At 42.7% G+C, this 15,161-nt stretch overlaps 1 protein-coding gene across 3 annotated transcripts in view; it reads left to right on the top strand.

Annotated features, from left to right (window-relative positions):
- The window catches only part of CAPN3 (calpain 3), a 49,392-nt gene that overhangs the window by 14,110 nt on the left and 20,121 nt on the right, over positions 1–15,161 (top strand). For 2 of the 3 annotated variants that reach the window (XR_010663908.1, XM_065940629.1), the window contains exons 2-5: positions 10,668–10,737; positions 12,429–12,547; positions 13,990–14,123; positions 14,814–14,982. Coding sequence is in view for 2 of the 3 variants with exons in the window: in XM_065940629.1 (XP_065796701.1) it covers positions 10,668–10,737; positions 12,429–12,547; positions 13,990–14,123; positions 14,814–14,982 (492 nt within the window). In the remaining variant the exon portion in view is untranslated. Of the gene's footprint in view, positions 1–10,667; positions 10,738–12,428; positions 12,548–13,989; positions 14,124–14,813; positions 14,983–15,161 lie in introns of those variants that run through there. The other variant, XM_065940630.1, reaches the window with a different exon arrangement.

Here is a 15,161-nt window from a genome sequence, read left to right on the forward strand (position 1 = left end):
GGGGGGATGGGGCAGGGACATCAGGAGAATGAAGGCTTCATTAACCTCAGACAATGGCCCGGAGCAGATTCCTCCTATGCATTCAGCAGCCTGTATAGGATTAGTGTATACAGCATGTTTCGAAGGCCCCATGCTATATCCCATTGGCCGCCAGTGTTAAAGGCCTGAATGCCTTTTGCTGAGGCAGAGTAAGCCTCTCTGTAACTATATTTTCTCTTTTTAAAGGAAGAATCCCAGCAAGGCTGATGGAGGTAGCCTGAAGGTCTGTAGGCCTTGTGGCCTGTTCTGGGGCTGTCCCTGGCTCTCTTGCTCCCCTTGCCGGCTCCCTGTCTGACTGGCATGGTGTTGCCCCTTGACCGTGGGCTCAGGGGCCTCCAGCCAAAGCTGCTGACTCTGACCACGGCCTTTCTCTGGGCTGTGTTCATTTGCATTGCGCTGCTGAGGGCGGAGGAGCTATATAGGCTCCGGCCCATTCACGGGAGGATTAGGCCTGGACCGAGGGCGCAGCAGGAAAGAGGCCACAGCGAAGGCCCAGCTCCACTCCCTGAGCGGTCACCATGCCCTACCTGCTGCCAGGATTCTTCTGTGACCGTGTGATCCGAGAGAGGGACAGGAGGAACGGAGAGGGCACTGCCACGCAGCCCATCAAGTATGAGGGACAGGATTTCGTTGTTCTCAGACAGCGGTGCCTGGCTCAGAAGTGCCTCTTTGAAGACCGTGTGTTCCCAGCAGGCATCCAATCCCTGGGCTCCCATGAGCTGAGCCAGAAAACCAAGATGAAGGCTATCACATGGAAAAGGCCAAAGGTAGGGATAGGAGGGACAGGGCAGGAGACAGCTCCTGGGGATGAGAGATCAAGTGGTCCAGAGCCTGAGACCAAAGATCCTGCATCTGACCAAGTGGCTTATTAACATACTCCTGGCCCCCAAATACTTTCCTGCTTCTTCCTGAAACTGGAGCTGTTATCTTCTATTTCTGAACTAGAGACTATTTAATACTTTATAAATGCCTGAGATTATAAATATTTTTGAGAGAGCTAATGCACTGACTTAAATTCATAATAAAACAGTAAGGAATCATTATCACATCTCTTCTCGAGAGCAGGTCTTCTGGGGTGGGAAAGTGGAGTGGTGAACAGAATTAGGGCTCACAGTTACAAAAGGAGTTTCACAGAAGGTGGTGAAAAGTTATGGAATAGGAGGCTGCAGGAGGCTGGAAACTTGTCTTCTTAACTGTTTGCCTAAGGTTGGTTCATTAGTGATCTGTCACTTCTCTTTAAATAAAAAGGTCCATGCTGACCTGCCACACTCCTTACTGGGGAAGCAGTTTGCTCAAGGATGCCTTACAGCACGGCAACTGAAGAGCCCATTTGTTTCAACTGTATTCAGCTACTTTCTGCTTCTCAAAGTGTGGTCTTCGGACTACCTGCATCAGAATCACCTGGGATGCCAGTTTAAAATGCAGAGTCCTAGGGCTAATCCCAGACATATCTATATTTCTGTATTTGACTGACTGTATTTATAATAAGTGAAACATGAATTCATAATGACTCATACCAAAATATTTCTCTTTGTGTGTGTATGACTTTTATATACTAACTTTTTATCCTTCAACTGTGCTATATTTCCTTATTAGTTCCAGAAATGTTTTTTATCTTTTTGTTATTTGTTCAGGATTTTCTCCATAGACAATTACATCATCTGTGAATGAAGAGTTTATTTCTTCCTTTCCAATCTTTATAAATTTCCTTTTCTTGTTTTATTGCATGAGCTAGGATTTTCAGTATGATGTTGAGTAAGAGTGGTAAGAGCACAGTGGCTGATTCATATTTGGCAGAAAACAAAATTCTGTAAAGCGATTATTCTTGAATCAAAAAAATAAATAAATTTTTTAAAAAAGAGAAAAAAGAGTGGTAATAGGAGACATTTTGACTTGTCCCTAATCTGAAGGAGAAAGCATCTCATTTCTCAACATTAAATATGATGATAATTGTAGGTCTCTAAAAAAAGTACATTTTATTTACCAACTTGAGGACATTCCCCTCTGTTCCTTAGAGTCTTTATCATGAATGAGTATTAAATTTTGTCAAATGCTTTTTGTGCATCAATTGACATGATCATTGATTTTTCTTCTTAGTCTGTTGTGATGATTGATTTTCAAATGTTGAACCAGTCTTGAATACCTGGAATAAATCCCACTTGTCTGTAGTGTATAATTTCATTTATACCTTGTTGTTTTTGAGTTACTAACTTTTTTGAGCATTTGGTTTTATTTTCATAAGAGATATTGGTCTGTAGTTTTACTTTGCACTGTCTTTTTCTGTTTTGAGTATTAGAGTAATATTGGCCTCATAGAATGAGTTACCAAGTGTTCCCTCTGCTTCTATTTTTCTGGGGGGTATTGTAGAGAATTGGTATCATTTCTTCCTTGAATGTTTGATAGAATTCACCAATAAAATTATCTGAATCTGATGCTTTCTTTTTTGGAGCGTTATTAATCATTGAACAAATGTCTTTAAAAGGTATGGCCATATTCAGATATCTATTTGTCCTGTGCGTGTTTTGGTAGTTTGTGTCTTCCATGGAATTAGTATGTTTTATCTAAGTTACCAGTTCCTGTGGTCATAGAGTTATCTGTAGTATTCCTTTTTTATCCTTTTAGTGTCCATGGGATCAGTAGTAGTGATCTCTTCATTTTTTATGTTGGTAATTTGGGTCTTCCCTTTTTTTCCCTTGGTTAGCATGACTAGAGGTTAATTAGTTTTATTGACCTTTTCAAGAACCAGTTTTTGGCTTTATTAATTCTCTCTATTGTTTTGCTATTATCCGTTCCATTGATTCTGCTCTTATTATTTCTTTTTTTTTACTTGCCTTGAGCTTAAATTTTTTCTTTCTCTAGTGTCCTAAGGTAGAATATTGGTATTGATATCAGATCTTTCTTCTTTTCTATTATATACATTTAATATTGTAGATTTCCCTCTGAGCCCTGGTTTTACTGCATTCCACAAATTTTGATGTTATATTTTTATTTAGTTCAAAATAATTTGTAACTTCTCCTGGAACTTCTTCTTTGACTTGTGTGTTACTTAGAAGTGTGTCATTTAATTTCCAAATAATTTGGGGGTTTTCAGTTATTTTATTATTGCTTTCTATTTTCATTTCACTGTCATCTGAAAACATACTTTGTTTTATATTCTTTGAAATTTGTCAAAGTGTGTTTTATGACCCAGAATGTGGTCTTAGTGACTCTTCCATGTGATACTGAGAGCAGAAATGTGTACTTTCCTTGCAACCCCATAGAGTGTAGCCACCAGGCTCCCTTGTCCATGGAATTCTCCAGCAGGAATACTAGAGTGGGTAGCTATTCTCTTCTCCAGGAGATCTTCATGACACAGGATTGAGCCTGGGTCTCCTGTATGGCAGGCTGGTTCTTTACCATCTGAGCCACTGGGGAAGTCCATATATGCAGTCTAGTACCTTATAATAGAAAATACCTAATTTCTCCCTTCCTCCCCTCGAGACATTACTATCACGCCTTTCACTTACCATATGCTACAAGTACTCAACATGTTGTTGTTTTTATTACTTTAAATAAAGTTATCTTTAGATTAAGAAAAATAAAAGCTTTATTTTACCTTCATTTATGCCTTCTCTGATGTTTTTCCATTTTTTATATAGGTCCAGGTTTCTGTTCTAAATAATTTTCCTTCTCCTGAAGGAGCTTCTTTTAACCTTCCTTGCAAGGCAAGTCTTCTGGAAATGAATCCCATGTGGTTTTATTTGTCTGAAAGGCCTTTATTTCTCCTTCAGTTTTTAAAAAATTCATTTATTTTTGGCTGCATCGGATCTTAACTGTGGCATATGGGATCTTTGTTGTGGTGCTGCACAGGTTTCTCTCTAGCTATGGAACACAGGCTGTTTTCCCATGGAATGTGGGATCTTAGTTTCACACCCAGGGATCAAACTCACGTCTCCTGCACTGTAAGGCAAATTTTTAACCACTGGACCACCAGGAAAGTACCTGTCCTTCAGTTTTGAAAGATTAATGCTCTGCTAATATAATGCTAGGTTGATGGGTTTTTCTCTCATCAATTAAAATATTTCAATCCGATCTTTCTTGCTTGCATGGTTTCTGAAGAAGAGTCTGTTATAATTCTTGCCTCTTTTCCTCTAGAGCATTTCCCTCCTCTTGGCTTCTTTCAGATCTTTTCTTTATCTTTGGTTATCTGCAGTTTGAATATGATATGCCTAATGTAGTTACATTTTATCTTGCCAGCATTTATGTTGCTTGATGTTCCTTGAGTTTCCTGGATCTGTGATTTGGTTATCTGTCATTAATTTTGGAAAGTTCTTGAGGATTATTACTTCAAATATTTCTTCTGCTCTGTTCTTTTTTCCCTCCAGTATTCCAATTATGCATATGTTGCACATTTTGAATGTCTCACCATTCTTGGATGTTCTGCTGTTTTTTGTTGTTGTTATATTCTTCTCTTTGCATTTCACTTTAGGAAATTGCTATTATCTTATCTTCAGTCTCGCTGATTTTTTCTTTGTCTTTGTCTAATCCACTGATGGATCCATCAAATATATGTTGTAATATTTTTTATTTCTATCATTTCCTTTTGATTCTTTCTTGATTTCCATCGCTCTGCTTATATTACCAACCTTTTCTTGAATGCTATCTACTTCTTCCTTTAGACCATTTGACACACTAGTCATATTTTAAATCCCCTACTTGATAATTCCAATTATGTCATAATTATGATAATTCCAATCTATGTCATATCTGAATCTAGTTCTGATGTTTGCTTTACCTCTTCAGACTGCTTTTACCTGCCTTTTGACATTTCTTGTAGTTTTTGGTTGAAAGTAGACATTGTTTTGGGTAATAAGAACTGAGATAAATAATCCTTTGGCATGAGGTGAATTTCTTTTGGCCATACCATAATGGTATGCAGAACTTCCCTGGCCAGGGATCAAACCCGTCCCCCCAGCAATGGGAGTGCAGTCTTAATCACTGGACCACTAGAAAAGCCCTCTTGTGATTTATGTTAGGCCGGCTAGAAGGTGATTGTGCTGTGGTTGTTTCTTATAGCTGCAGATGTCAGAAGCTTCAAATTCCTTTAATATCCTTGGTTTGTTTCCTCTCTTGAGTTCGGGCTTTCCTAAGTACTTATCAGAGCTTACATCTTGCAGCTCTTTCACCTGTAAGTCACCGTTATTTCACTGGAGCCCTGTTGATGTGGTAGTACAGTGGGGGAGGGGAAGTGCTCTATAATCTAATGATTAAAGCTCAGTCTTTCAATGGGCCTGTCTCTCTGGGCTGTGACCTTCACACGTTTCTTCACTGGTATAGCTTTTTCCCCTTCTTTGGTGAGAAAGACCAGAGGGAGCTAGAGTGGGAGTAATATACTCCCCCAACATAGGAAAAGCCTTTTCCCCTGTGGGAGGATCTTTCTTGAATTTTTACCAGGAGAACTTAGTGGAATGTTTGGAGGTAGAGACCATGAACGTGTGGGGGAGGGGGGTTCTTCTAAAGACTGTGGCCTCCAGAAGCTTCTCACTCTGTGCCAGTCCTCACTCAGCTTCCAGAAATTCATCAAGGTTACCATTTCAGTGTTTCTCCCAGTTTGTGGCTGAGGCAGCTTCTGCCCCAGATAAACAAATCTTTGCTATAACCCTCTGGTTTCACTTGCATCTTTATTTCAGAGTAGTGGGTTGACCTCCAACCTCAATTCTCTGATGGGTCCAAGCAAAGTCACTGGTTTTCAGGTGCTTGGGTTTTTCTTATGGTAAGGAAGGGAGTGATGACTTCCAAGCTCTTTATATGTTGGAGCTGAAACCAGAAGTCCCCTACCTACATCTATATGAGACCACCCTTTTAAATGTATGTTTTTATTTATCTTATAATGCACATTATATGTTAGGATAATACACACGGACAATTTAAAACTAATAAAAATACTTTTGTAGAGTTGTGTGTTCAGAACATTTTAATGATGGAAAGAAAGTGGAAGTGTTAGTCACTCGGTTGTGTCTGACTCTTTGCAACCCCATGGACTGTAGCCCACCAGGCTCTTCTGTGCATAGGACTCTCCAGGCAAGAACACTGGAGTGAGTAGCCATGCCCTTCTCCAGGGGATCTTCCCAACCCAGGGATCCAACCTGGGTCTCCTGCATTGCAGGCAGATTCTTTACCATCCAAGCCACCAGGGAAGTGCTCTTACGATGGAGGTATACAATAAAAAAATGTTTGGAGACACTGTGCAAATCACAGCACTCAGAAATGGAGGAAATGGTTACCTGCTGCTAATTGCTGGGGCTCCATCACTGACAGATCCAGTCTCAGGCCAAATTATAGCCAAAGGAGTGACCAGGAGCCTTAGGTCCCCAAGCTAAAATGACAGAGCCAGCACAATTTACCCTTTGTTCATATTAACCAACAAAAACAGGTCTCAGACACTCCATGAAAGTAGGCAGTGAGGAGGGTATCTAGGCAAATCTAGCTATTCTATGAATTAATCCTCAACAAGCTCGCTAACTGACCCTCACCAAACAGACGTCTCTCATGAGGACAAACAATTGAGGGTCTCTAGGCTGGGGGTTTCCCGGAGGGCAGGCAGGGATGATTTCTTCTTTTGATTATACCCTTAAATCCCCCAGCCCTGTACATACTCAGAAGCCCAATTAGTGTTTGGTGAATTTAGCTGAGGTAGTATTGAAACTAAATGTAGTATATCTGGGAATCTCTACCATTGCAAAGAATGTAACTCCATTCAAATTGCTGGACCTCTAAGCTGATGGGAGAGAAAGCAGTGCAGCTGCTGCTGCCTTTCCAAGTTGTCAGCCCTGGAATTGGTGGCAGAGGAGGGACAAGGCTTCTGAACCTGTAGACCCAAGAGGAGAAAGCTACCTCTGTGACAGCTAAAAAATGTAGCCAAAATTCCATTATTTGAGTCACTCTATAATAAATTCCCTTATAAGAGGGGCAGGACACTCGGTAGTCAAGAGTCTCAGCTGATAAGTAACTGGAGCCCAACTCAAACTAACTTAAACCAAAAAGCGTTCTATAACTGAATTTTCAAAGGTGATGATCAGGTTTAGACACACTGAATCCAGGCCTCAAACCATGTCAAGACACACTTCCTAATATTATCTGTCTGTCTATTTATCACCTCTGCCGTCTCCACCTACTCCTCCATCTGCTGCTTCTGAGTTGTCTTTACTCTCAAGCAGGTTACCTTCGCAAAGGGGCAGAAATGGCCACAAGCAGCTTCAGGCTGACATTCTCTAGCTTAGTAACTCCTGGAGGAGAATGTATTTCTTTCTCAATAGTTACAACAAAAGACTTGGCCCATATCTCTTGGCCTAGACTTGGTCATCTGCCCATTCCTGAACTAATCACCCTCACTCTAATTGCCCCTAACAGCCGTGTGGAGCTGGGTGAAAGCGGAAGCCCACCAGAAAAAGTGCTGACAGTAGGATTGCTCTCCAGCTGAAAATTGAGGTATAATATCAGGAGAAGGGGGAATGTATTGTAAAGATGCAAAACACTGGGGAGACAAAAATAACATGCATTAACGATACCTTAATTGCTTTGTTTTTTAAGAGGAAAGAGTCTTATGAAAGTTTTATATTTTATTAGGAGGCTATGGTTTTTAAAGACCACATTCTGGTAGTTGATATTGTCTTTACTAGATTTTTACTGCTTCTAGTTTTTATGTTTTGTTTTAGTGCGGGGAGATAGAAAACATTTTTAGAGAGACAAAAATAAATCATGAGTTATACTTAAATATCCAACTCAACTTTAACATTGCAGGGTTTTTACTTAAGTTATTCACTTTTATAATTTTACATATTTTCTTTTTTAATGAAATCTCTTTGAAGTTTATTTTTGGCTGTGCTGGGTCTTAGTTGCTATGTGGGCTTTTCTCTAGTTGCGAGAAGCAACTACTGTCTAGTTGTGCACAGGCTCCTCATTGCAGCGGCTTCTCTTGTTGTGGAACACTGGCTCCAGAGCGAGGGTTCAATAGTTGTGTCCCAAGGGCTTAGTTACTCTGAGAGCATGTGGGATCTTCCCAGACCAGGGTTCAAACCCATGTCTCCTGCATTGGCAGGTGGATTCTTACCACTGAGCCAGCAGGGAGGCCCCCTACATATTCTCTTTTACACTAAAAATATCCTGGTTCCTAATGATGTTAATGTACATTATTTACTTTATCCTATATGTCAAAGTTCTGAAGTAGTAGCAATATTATTTTTATTTATTATGGTTCACATTTCATTATGGTTTGGGGTTCGACCTTAGGATGTAAGGTTTAGCCTTTGACTGTATGGATTACAAAAAACTATGGAACATTCTTAAAGACATGAGAATACCAGAACACCTGACCTGCCTCCCCAGAAATCTGTATGCGGGTCAAGAAGCAACAGTTAGAACTGGACATGGAACAACGGACTTGTTCCAAATTGGAAAAGGAGTACGTCAAGGCCGTATATTGTCACCCTGCTTATTTAACTTACATACAGAGTATGTCATACGATGAAGGCTGGATGAAGCACAAGCTGGGATCAAGATTGCTGGCAGAAATATCAATAACCTCAGATACACAGATGACACCACCTTTATGGCAGAAGGTGAAGAGGAACGAAAAAGCCTTTTGATGAAGGTGAAGGACAAGAGTGAAAAAGTTAGCTTAGAACTCAGGATTCAAAAACCTAAGATCATAGCATCTGGTCCCATCATTTCATGGCAAATAGATGGGGAAACAATGGAAACACTGACAGACTTTATTTTCTTGGGCTCCAAAATCACTGCAGATGGTGAGTGCAGCCGTACAATTAAGAGACGCTTGCTTCTTGGAAGAAAAGTTATGATCAATCTAGACAGCTTATTAAAAAGCAGAGACATTACTTTGCCAACAAAAGTCCATCTAGTCAAAGCTATAGTTTTTCCAGTAGTCATGTATGGATGTGAGAGTTGAACTACAAAGAAAGCTGAGGGCCGAAGAATTGATGTTTTTGAACTGTGGTGTTGGAGAAGACTCTTGAGAGTCCCTTGGACAGCAAGGAGATCCAACCAGTCCATCCTAAAGGAAATCAGTCCTGAATATTCATTGGAAGGACTGATGCTGAAGCTGAAACTCCAATACTTTGGCCACCCGATGCGAAGAACTGACTCACTGAAGAGACCTTGATGCTGGGAAAGATTGAAGGCGGGAGGAGGGGACGACAGAGGATGAGATGGTTGGATGGCATCACTGACTTGATGGACATGAGTTTGAGCAAGCTTTGGCAGTTGGTGATGGACAGGGAAGCCTGGTGTGCTGTATAGTCCATAGGATCGCAAAGTTCAGTCCAGTTCAATCACTCAGTTGTGTCCAACTCTTGGCAACCCCACGGACTGCAGCACGCCAGGCCTCCCTGTCCATCACCGGCTCCCGGAGTTTTGTATGAGGCTCCTATGGCTGCTGTAGTATATTACCATAAACTTTGTAGCTTAAAATAAGAATTTTATTCTTTCACAGTTACAGATTGCTTTTTAAAATTGCATTTTCTTCAATTTTGTTTTTTAATTCTATAAAACGTACATGGTTCCTAAGTCAAAATTATTTTAAAACAGATATATTCAGAGTATTACTTCCATCCCTATATTCACCACTTAATCCTTTCCTCTCCTGTAGATAACCTTTTAAAAAATTATTATTTGGGGTTTATCCTTCCATTGATAAGAGCTTCAGGGGGGTGGTGTGTGTGATGTGATCTATGCACGATTTTCCATCTAGTAGGTGAGACAGATCTTTGAGCTCAGGGAAATTCACTCACTGAGTTCACTCACCCAGTTTGTTGTATTAGGGAAGACAGAAAAACAGAGAGGGCTATATCACCAAGATAGCAAGGCTTCTTGAAGCTGTGAAGGATGAAGTTAAAACCAAAACACAGAATCTATAATTATTTCGAAAGTTAAAATGCAAAGCATGACACAACCAAACAAACACAAGAGCACCCTCTGTTGGCCTCTGTTGGGATGCATATAACTGGTAGTGCCTGGATTTGAAAACTGCTGAGACCGGGGTGTCATGTTGGGTTAGCTTTATTAAAGAAACATAGCTGCCAGCAGACTGGGAGGCCTTAGGGGCCCATGTCAAATTTATTCTTGGCTCTCCCCAGCTCTCAAGACCTGTGGCCCTTGGGACACATGCTGATACTAAATATCTATGTTACCACATCTTGGGGGAAAAAGATCCTTACTTTCCCTCCTGCACCTCTTTTCCTGACTTAGAAAACAAGCAAACAAGAGCTGTGTTTTTTACTGTCACTTGGTCAAAGCCGTGACAGTAGTGACACTGCCCTAACTCTCAAGGTGCTTCCTTCCTCAGATAGTATATCTGAGTATATGTGAGGGAGCAACGTGGATCAATGAGAAAAGGAGCCATGCATCTGGCTTCTCCTCCCTGCTAGCTGTGTGTCCTTGGGCAAATTGTTAACCTCTCTGAGTCTTGGTGTTCTCATCTGAAAAATAAGAATGATAGTATCCAATTCATGGGCGTTTCTGAGGTTTAAATGAGTGGTGTGTGTAAAACTCCTGATATGTGATGCCAGTACTGCATATGAACCTCAGTAAATAATAGCTACTACTACTATTATTATTTCCTTTTTGCTTCACAGGAAATTTGTGAGAATCCCCGATTTATTATTGGTGGAGCCAACAGAACTGACATCTGCCAAGGAGATCTAGGTAGGAAAGTTCCTCTGGTCCTATTTAGCCAAACAATCAAGGGGTGATTAAGAGGTATGATCCTTTTACAGTAAGTAAAGGGACAATAATCTGGTTTTGCTTGTAATGAATTTGGGGGAGGTAGTTTTGATAACATTATTTAAACTCATTCAGCTCTGTGTTGTTGATTGCTCCATTTAATTTCTGTCCCTCCCACCTTTCTTACCAGCTCTTTGCCTTGTGTCACCACAGAAGGTATACCTCCTCCCCAGAGTCTCCAGGACACTCACACACCCCACTCAGCAAGACAAAAACCCTGTTTCTAGCAGGACCCACCTTCCTTAAAGTGCTTTCCTGGTGACTCAGTGGTTAAGAATCCGCCTGCCAATGCAGGAGATGGGAGTTTGATCCCTGGGTCAGGAAGAGTCCCTGGAGAAGGAAATGGCTACCCACTCCAGTGTTCTTGCCTGGTAAAATCCCATGGACAGAGGAGCCTGGCAGGCTAAGTCCATGGGGTCACGAGGAGTCAGACATGACGTAAAGACTAAACAACAACAACCTTCCTTAGAAGGCAGCTCTGAAATTGTGTGCCATGCATGTCCCTTGGGCATGCAGAATTGATATGCTCACAAAAAATGCTTTCATAACTCAAACTCCTGTTTAAACTGCCCCAGAATAGTTCCGTATTAAAGAAGCTTTTCAACAAAGACGACACCTGCCATGTGGGTGAGCATCCAATTTTTTGTCTGGTTAATTAGCTTGGCTGCTTCCTCGTCTCAGCCTCTTATATGGAAGGCATTGTCTTTAGTGCAAACTGCAGCAAAGTTCTGTGAAATAAAGTTGGAGGAAACAAATATTAACAGACACAATTTAGAACTTGAGGGAAAAGGGGCACTCAAGGCCAAATGAAAGGAATTTAGCTAATTCGGTCCCGGAAGGAGAGGCTGAAGAGGTGTTGAATATCTGACTTCCTGCACTTGAAGGAAGGCTGCCTGCAGAGCCCTGGCCAGCTAATAACGTGGGTCTTCCAACCAACACACTGTTTCAGAGGAGAGGCTGGCTGCTTGGGAGGTGGCAGGTGGGGAGGGTGGTAATGGTGGTGGGAGGAGGCCTGTGGAGGCTCTTAGCCTCCCCTCTGCAGTCTCAAAGATGCCATGACATCCTACACAGCACAACAAAGGCCTTGCATAACCTAGCCTGTGTTCTGTTAGTGTTCCTGACCTGCCACTTGGGCATTCACACACACACACACAAGCAGGGCAAGGTGCCACATCCAAATACTAACCAGCTTTCCTTACAGTACTAATGGGCTGGACTGATGGCTCTCAGATGCTCAGATTCTGCAGTCACATTGCAAAGGTGCAGGGCAGGCAGCTTTCCTACAGATGTTAGAAAGAATGACGCAATTATGACCCCCCACTGCTGTTTCCATTGAGGTCCAAATGGAGGTCTGAGCTTATACTGCAGACAGAGGAATTGCCTATAGCCTTCAGGAAAGTAGTCATGAGGGAGTAAATTACCCTGTTGATCACATGGTCCAGGGACTGCGGTCACACTCCTTTCCTTGGCTGACACCTCCATAAGGTCAGATCTGAAAGCAGGACAGTGAGAGCCAAGTGCACGCCCTTCTCCAGAAAGCAGACAGGGATGGGTCTCCTTCTCCTCTGGAGGTGTGGGCCCTCCTGTGACCTACGCCATGTGTTTGCCTGCAGGGGATTGCTGGTTTCTTGCAGCCATCGCTTGCCTGACCTTGAACAAGCGTCTGCTTTTCCGGGTCATACCCCATGATCAGAGTTTCACCGAAAACTATGCGGGGATTTTTCACTTCCAGGTGAGGTCAAGGGACTCCAGGTGAGGGTAGTTAAGAGGGCCAGCAGGCCATCCACCTACCACTGGTCTCCCGGCCTTGACTTCCCAGTGGCTCCAGGAAAGATCCCCACCCACCCACCCGGCTATGGCTGTGGGCAGTGACCCCCTTCAGGCCTCAAGCCTGTGAGGAAGTAGTTGTTTATTTCTTCCTACCCTCAAACCCCTACACCTTCCGTTAGGCCCCAGAAAGGTTGGAGGATATCCTGTTCACTGTCTTGTTGGTCTATTTTTACCTTTCCAGCTGTCAGGCTTCTATGTGATAACCAGAAGCCCTTCTCAAGTAAATCCCTAAGACACTAGCACTGGGAATCCAGAGGGCCCTTTAGGCTGCAAAAGAAATGCCAACACAAGTCTGTACCCACTCTATCATTCATCCCTTCCAGGCTCTGGAATAAAATCTGGTTAATCTGGGGACCAGGCTTCTGATTTGGCCCAGCAATGAGTCTTTTGGTTTCAGAATAAGTTCAGACACTGGAAACTTTCTGGATCCAAGTTGTCCTAGCAAAGAGCCAAACCCCATGCTGACCCAGAACTGAAGTGAGCTTCGTATGGGGGCATCTGTATCTACGGGTGTTCTGAGGCTTCTGAACAGCCCTGAAGGCTCCGAATGTCCTGGACTGACCCAGATCATCAGTTGATCTTGTATCCAGGATGGAAAGCCTCAGAAAGGGTCTTCTCTGCAGGTTTAGGATCAGAGTCCTGCTGCCATCCCAATGCAGACAGGGTAGTGGGGTCCCGAGTCTTGTTTTTTCCCTATGCCATCAAGCTGCTCACTCCCCTTGGGTATTTAAAAGGATCATAAACACAAAGACCACACAGATTTTTGCCCTCTTGTTTATAGGAGAGTAAATGTCATTGGAAGGAAATTAAACTACTTTTGGCTTCCTTGGGTTAAAACCGATTTGTTCAAGAAAGAACATCATCTAGAATTGGGATTACTGGACAGTGTTCCTGCTTTAACCAGAGTATATTCTGGGTCACATTCCATTTCCATGTCAATCCTTCTCCTTCAACAATTTCTACCTTATTTGTCATCAAGAAGTACATAAATTATACATCACCTTCTCCTAGACCAGTGCTTCTCAGCCCTGACTGCATATGAGATCAGCTGAGATAACTAAAAATACTGATACCTAGCCCCTCCCCAGCCCTACGGAGCAGCAGGAAAATCTCAAGCCCTCAGGTACACATGGAGTACCTACCATCCCCTGTACTGAGCTGGACTGTGTGGAAGAGACATAATGGTCTGTAACGTACTTCCTGCCCTCAAAGAGCTCACGGTCCACTTAAAGAAAGATTCACCCTCTCTAAACCCAGAATAGTATGAACAAAAGGAATGTGGGGTAGGGGCGCATTTCCCACTGGTAATCTGAGGATGGCACTGTGCTTGATGCTTCTGTGCAGTTCTGGCGCTATGGAGACTGGGTGGACGTGGTTATTGATGACTGCCTGCCAACTTACAACAATCAACTGGTTTTCACCAAATCCAACCATCGCAATGAGTTCTGGAGTGCTCTGCTGGAGAAGGCTTATGCTAAGTAAGACGGGGATAGGAAATCTTTAGCTTCCATAGTGAGCTCTTTAATCATCCCTTCTTGGTGGCCCTACAGACCCTGGATCCCAGCATTATTTCTCTGGAACTCAAATCCCAGAGCCTTGGTTGGCTCGACCTCACAAGCTCACTATATATACATATATATATGTGTATATATATAACTTTTTATTTTGTATTGGGTATAGCTGATGAACAATGGTGTGATAGTTTCAGGTGATAGTTTCAGGTGACTCAGCCATATGTATACATGTTATCCATTTTCCCCCAAACTTCCCTCCCATCCAGGCTGCCACATAACATTGGAGCTCAGAATATATGAATAAAAGCCATGCTGCCTCTCAGAAGCTCCACTCCAGCTACTAGTGGCTTTAATGGAGCCCTACTTCAGATTCCGGTGTAGTGGAAAGAGAACCATCAGGAAGTGGGAATAGCAGATTCCAGTCCCAATGTTTCTCCTCTCTGTGGCCTTAGCTGGTCACACAGCCTCTGGGGCTCAGTTGCTCCATTGTGTGGAAACAGAATCACAGTATCTGTTCAAAAGCTTAGAGAGTTGTTGGAGAATTTGGACAAGACAGCATCACAGGACCCAAGAGTAAAGTCCTGGAGCCAGGGTACCCGGGTCATGTTTCCTGGAACCCTGTGACCCCAGACTGGTCTTCATCCTCTCTCTAAGGCTCCATGGTTCGTATGAAGCCTTGAAAGGTGGGAACACTACAGAGGCCATGGAGGACTTCACAGGAGGAGTGACAGAGTATTTTGAAATCAAAGATGCTCCCAGAGACATGTACAAGATCATGAAGAAAGCCATCGAGAGGGGTTCCCTCATGGGCTGCTCCATTGATGTAAGTCTGCGGTGTGGGGTGCAGGACAGGGAGCTGCCAACTGCTGGGAAGACTTACCCGGTGAACAGCAGCACAGGGCTTTCCTCTGGGACAGGGTGAATGTTCTGTTTTAGGAAGCAAAAAAGTAGCTCTCAACTTTGAAAACTGGGAATTTCTCAAGGGAGAAGTTTCTGGAGGTT

Source organism: Muntiacus reevesi, chromosome 7, assembly GCF_963930625.1.
Source record: "Muntiacus reevesi chromosome 7, mMunRee1.1, whole genome shotgun sequence".
Classification (NCBI taxonomy): domain Eukaryota; kingdom Metazoa; phylum Chordata; class Mammalia; order Artiodactyla; family Cervidae; genus Muntiacus; species Muntiacus reevesi.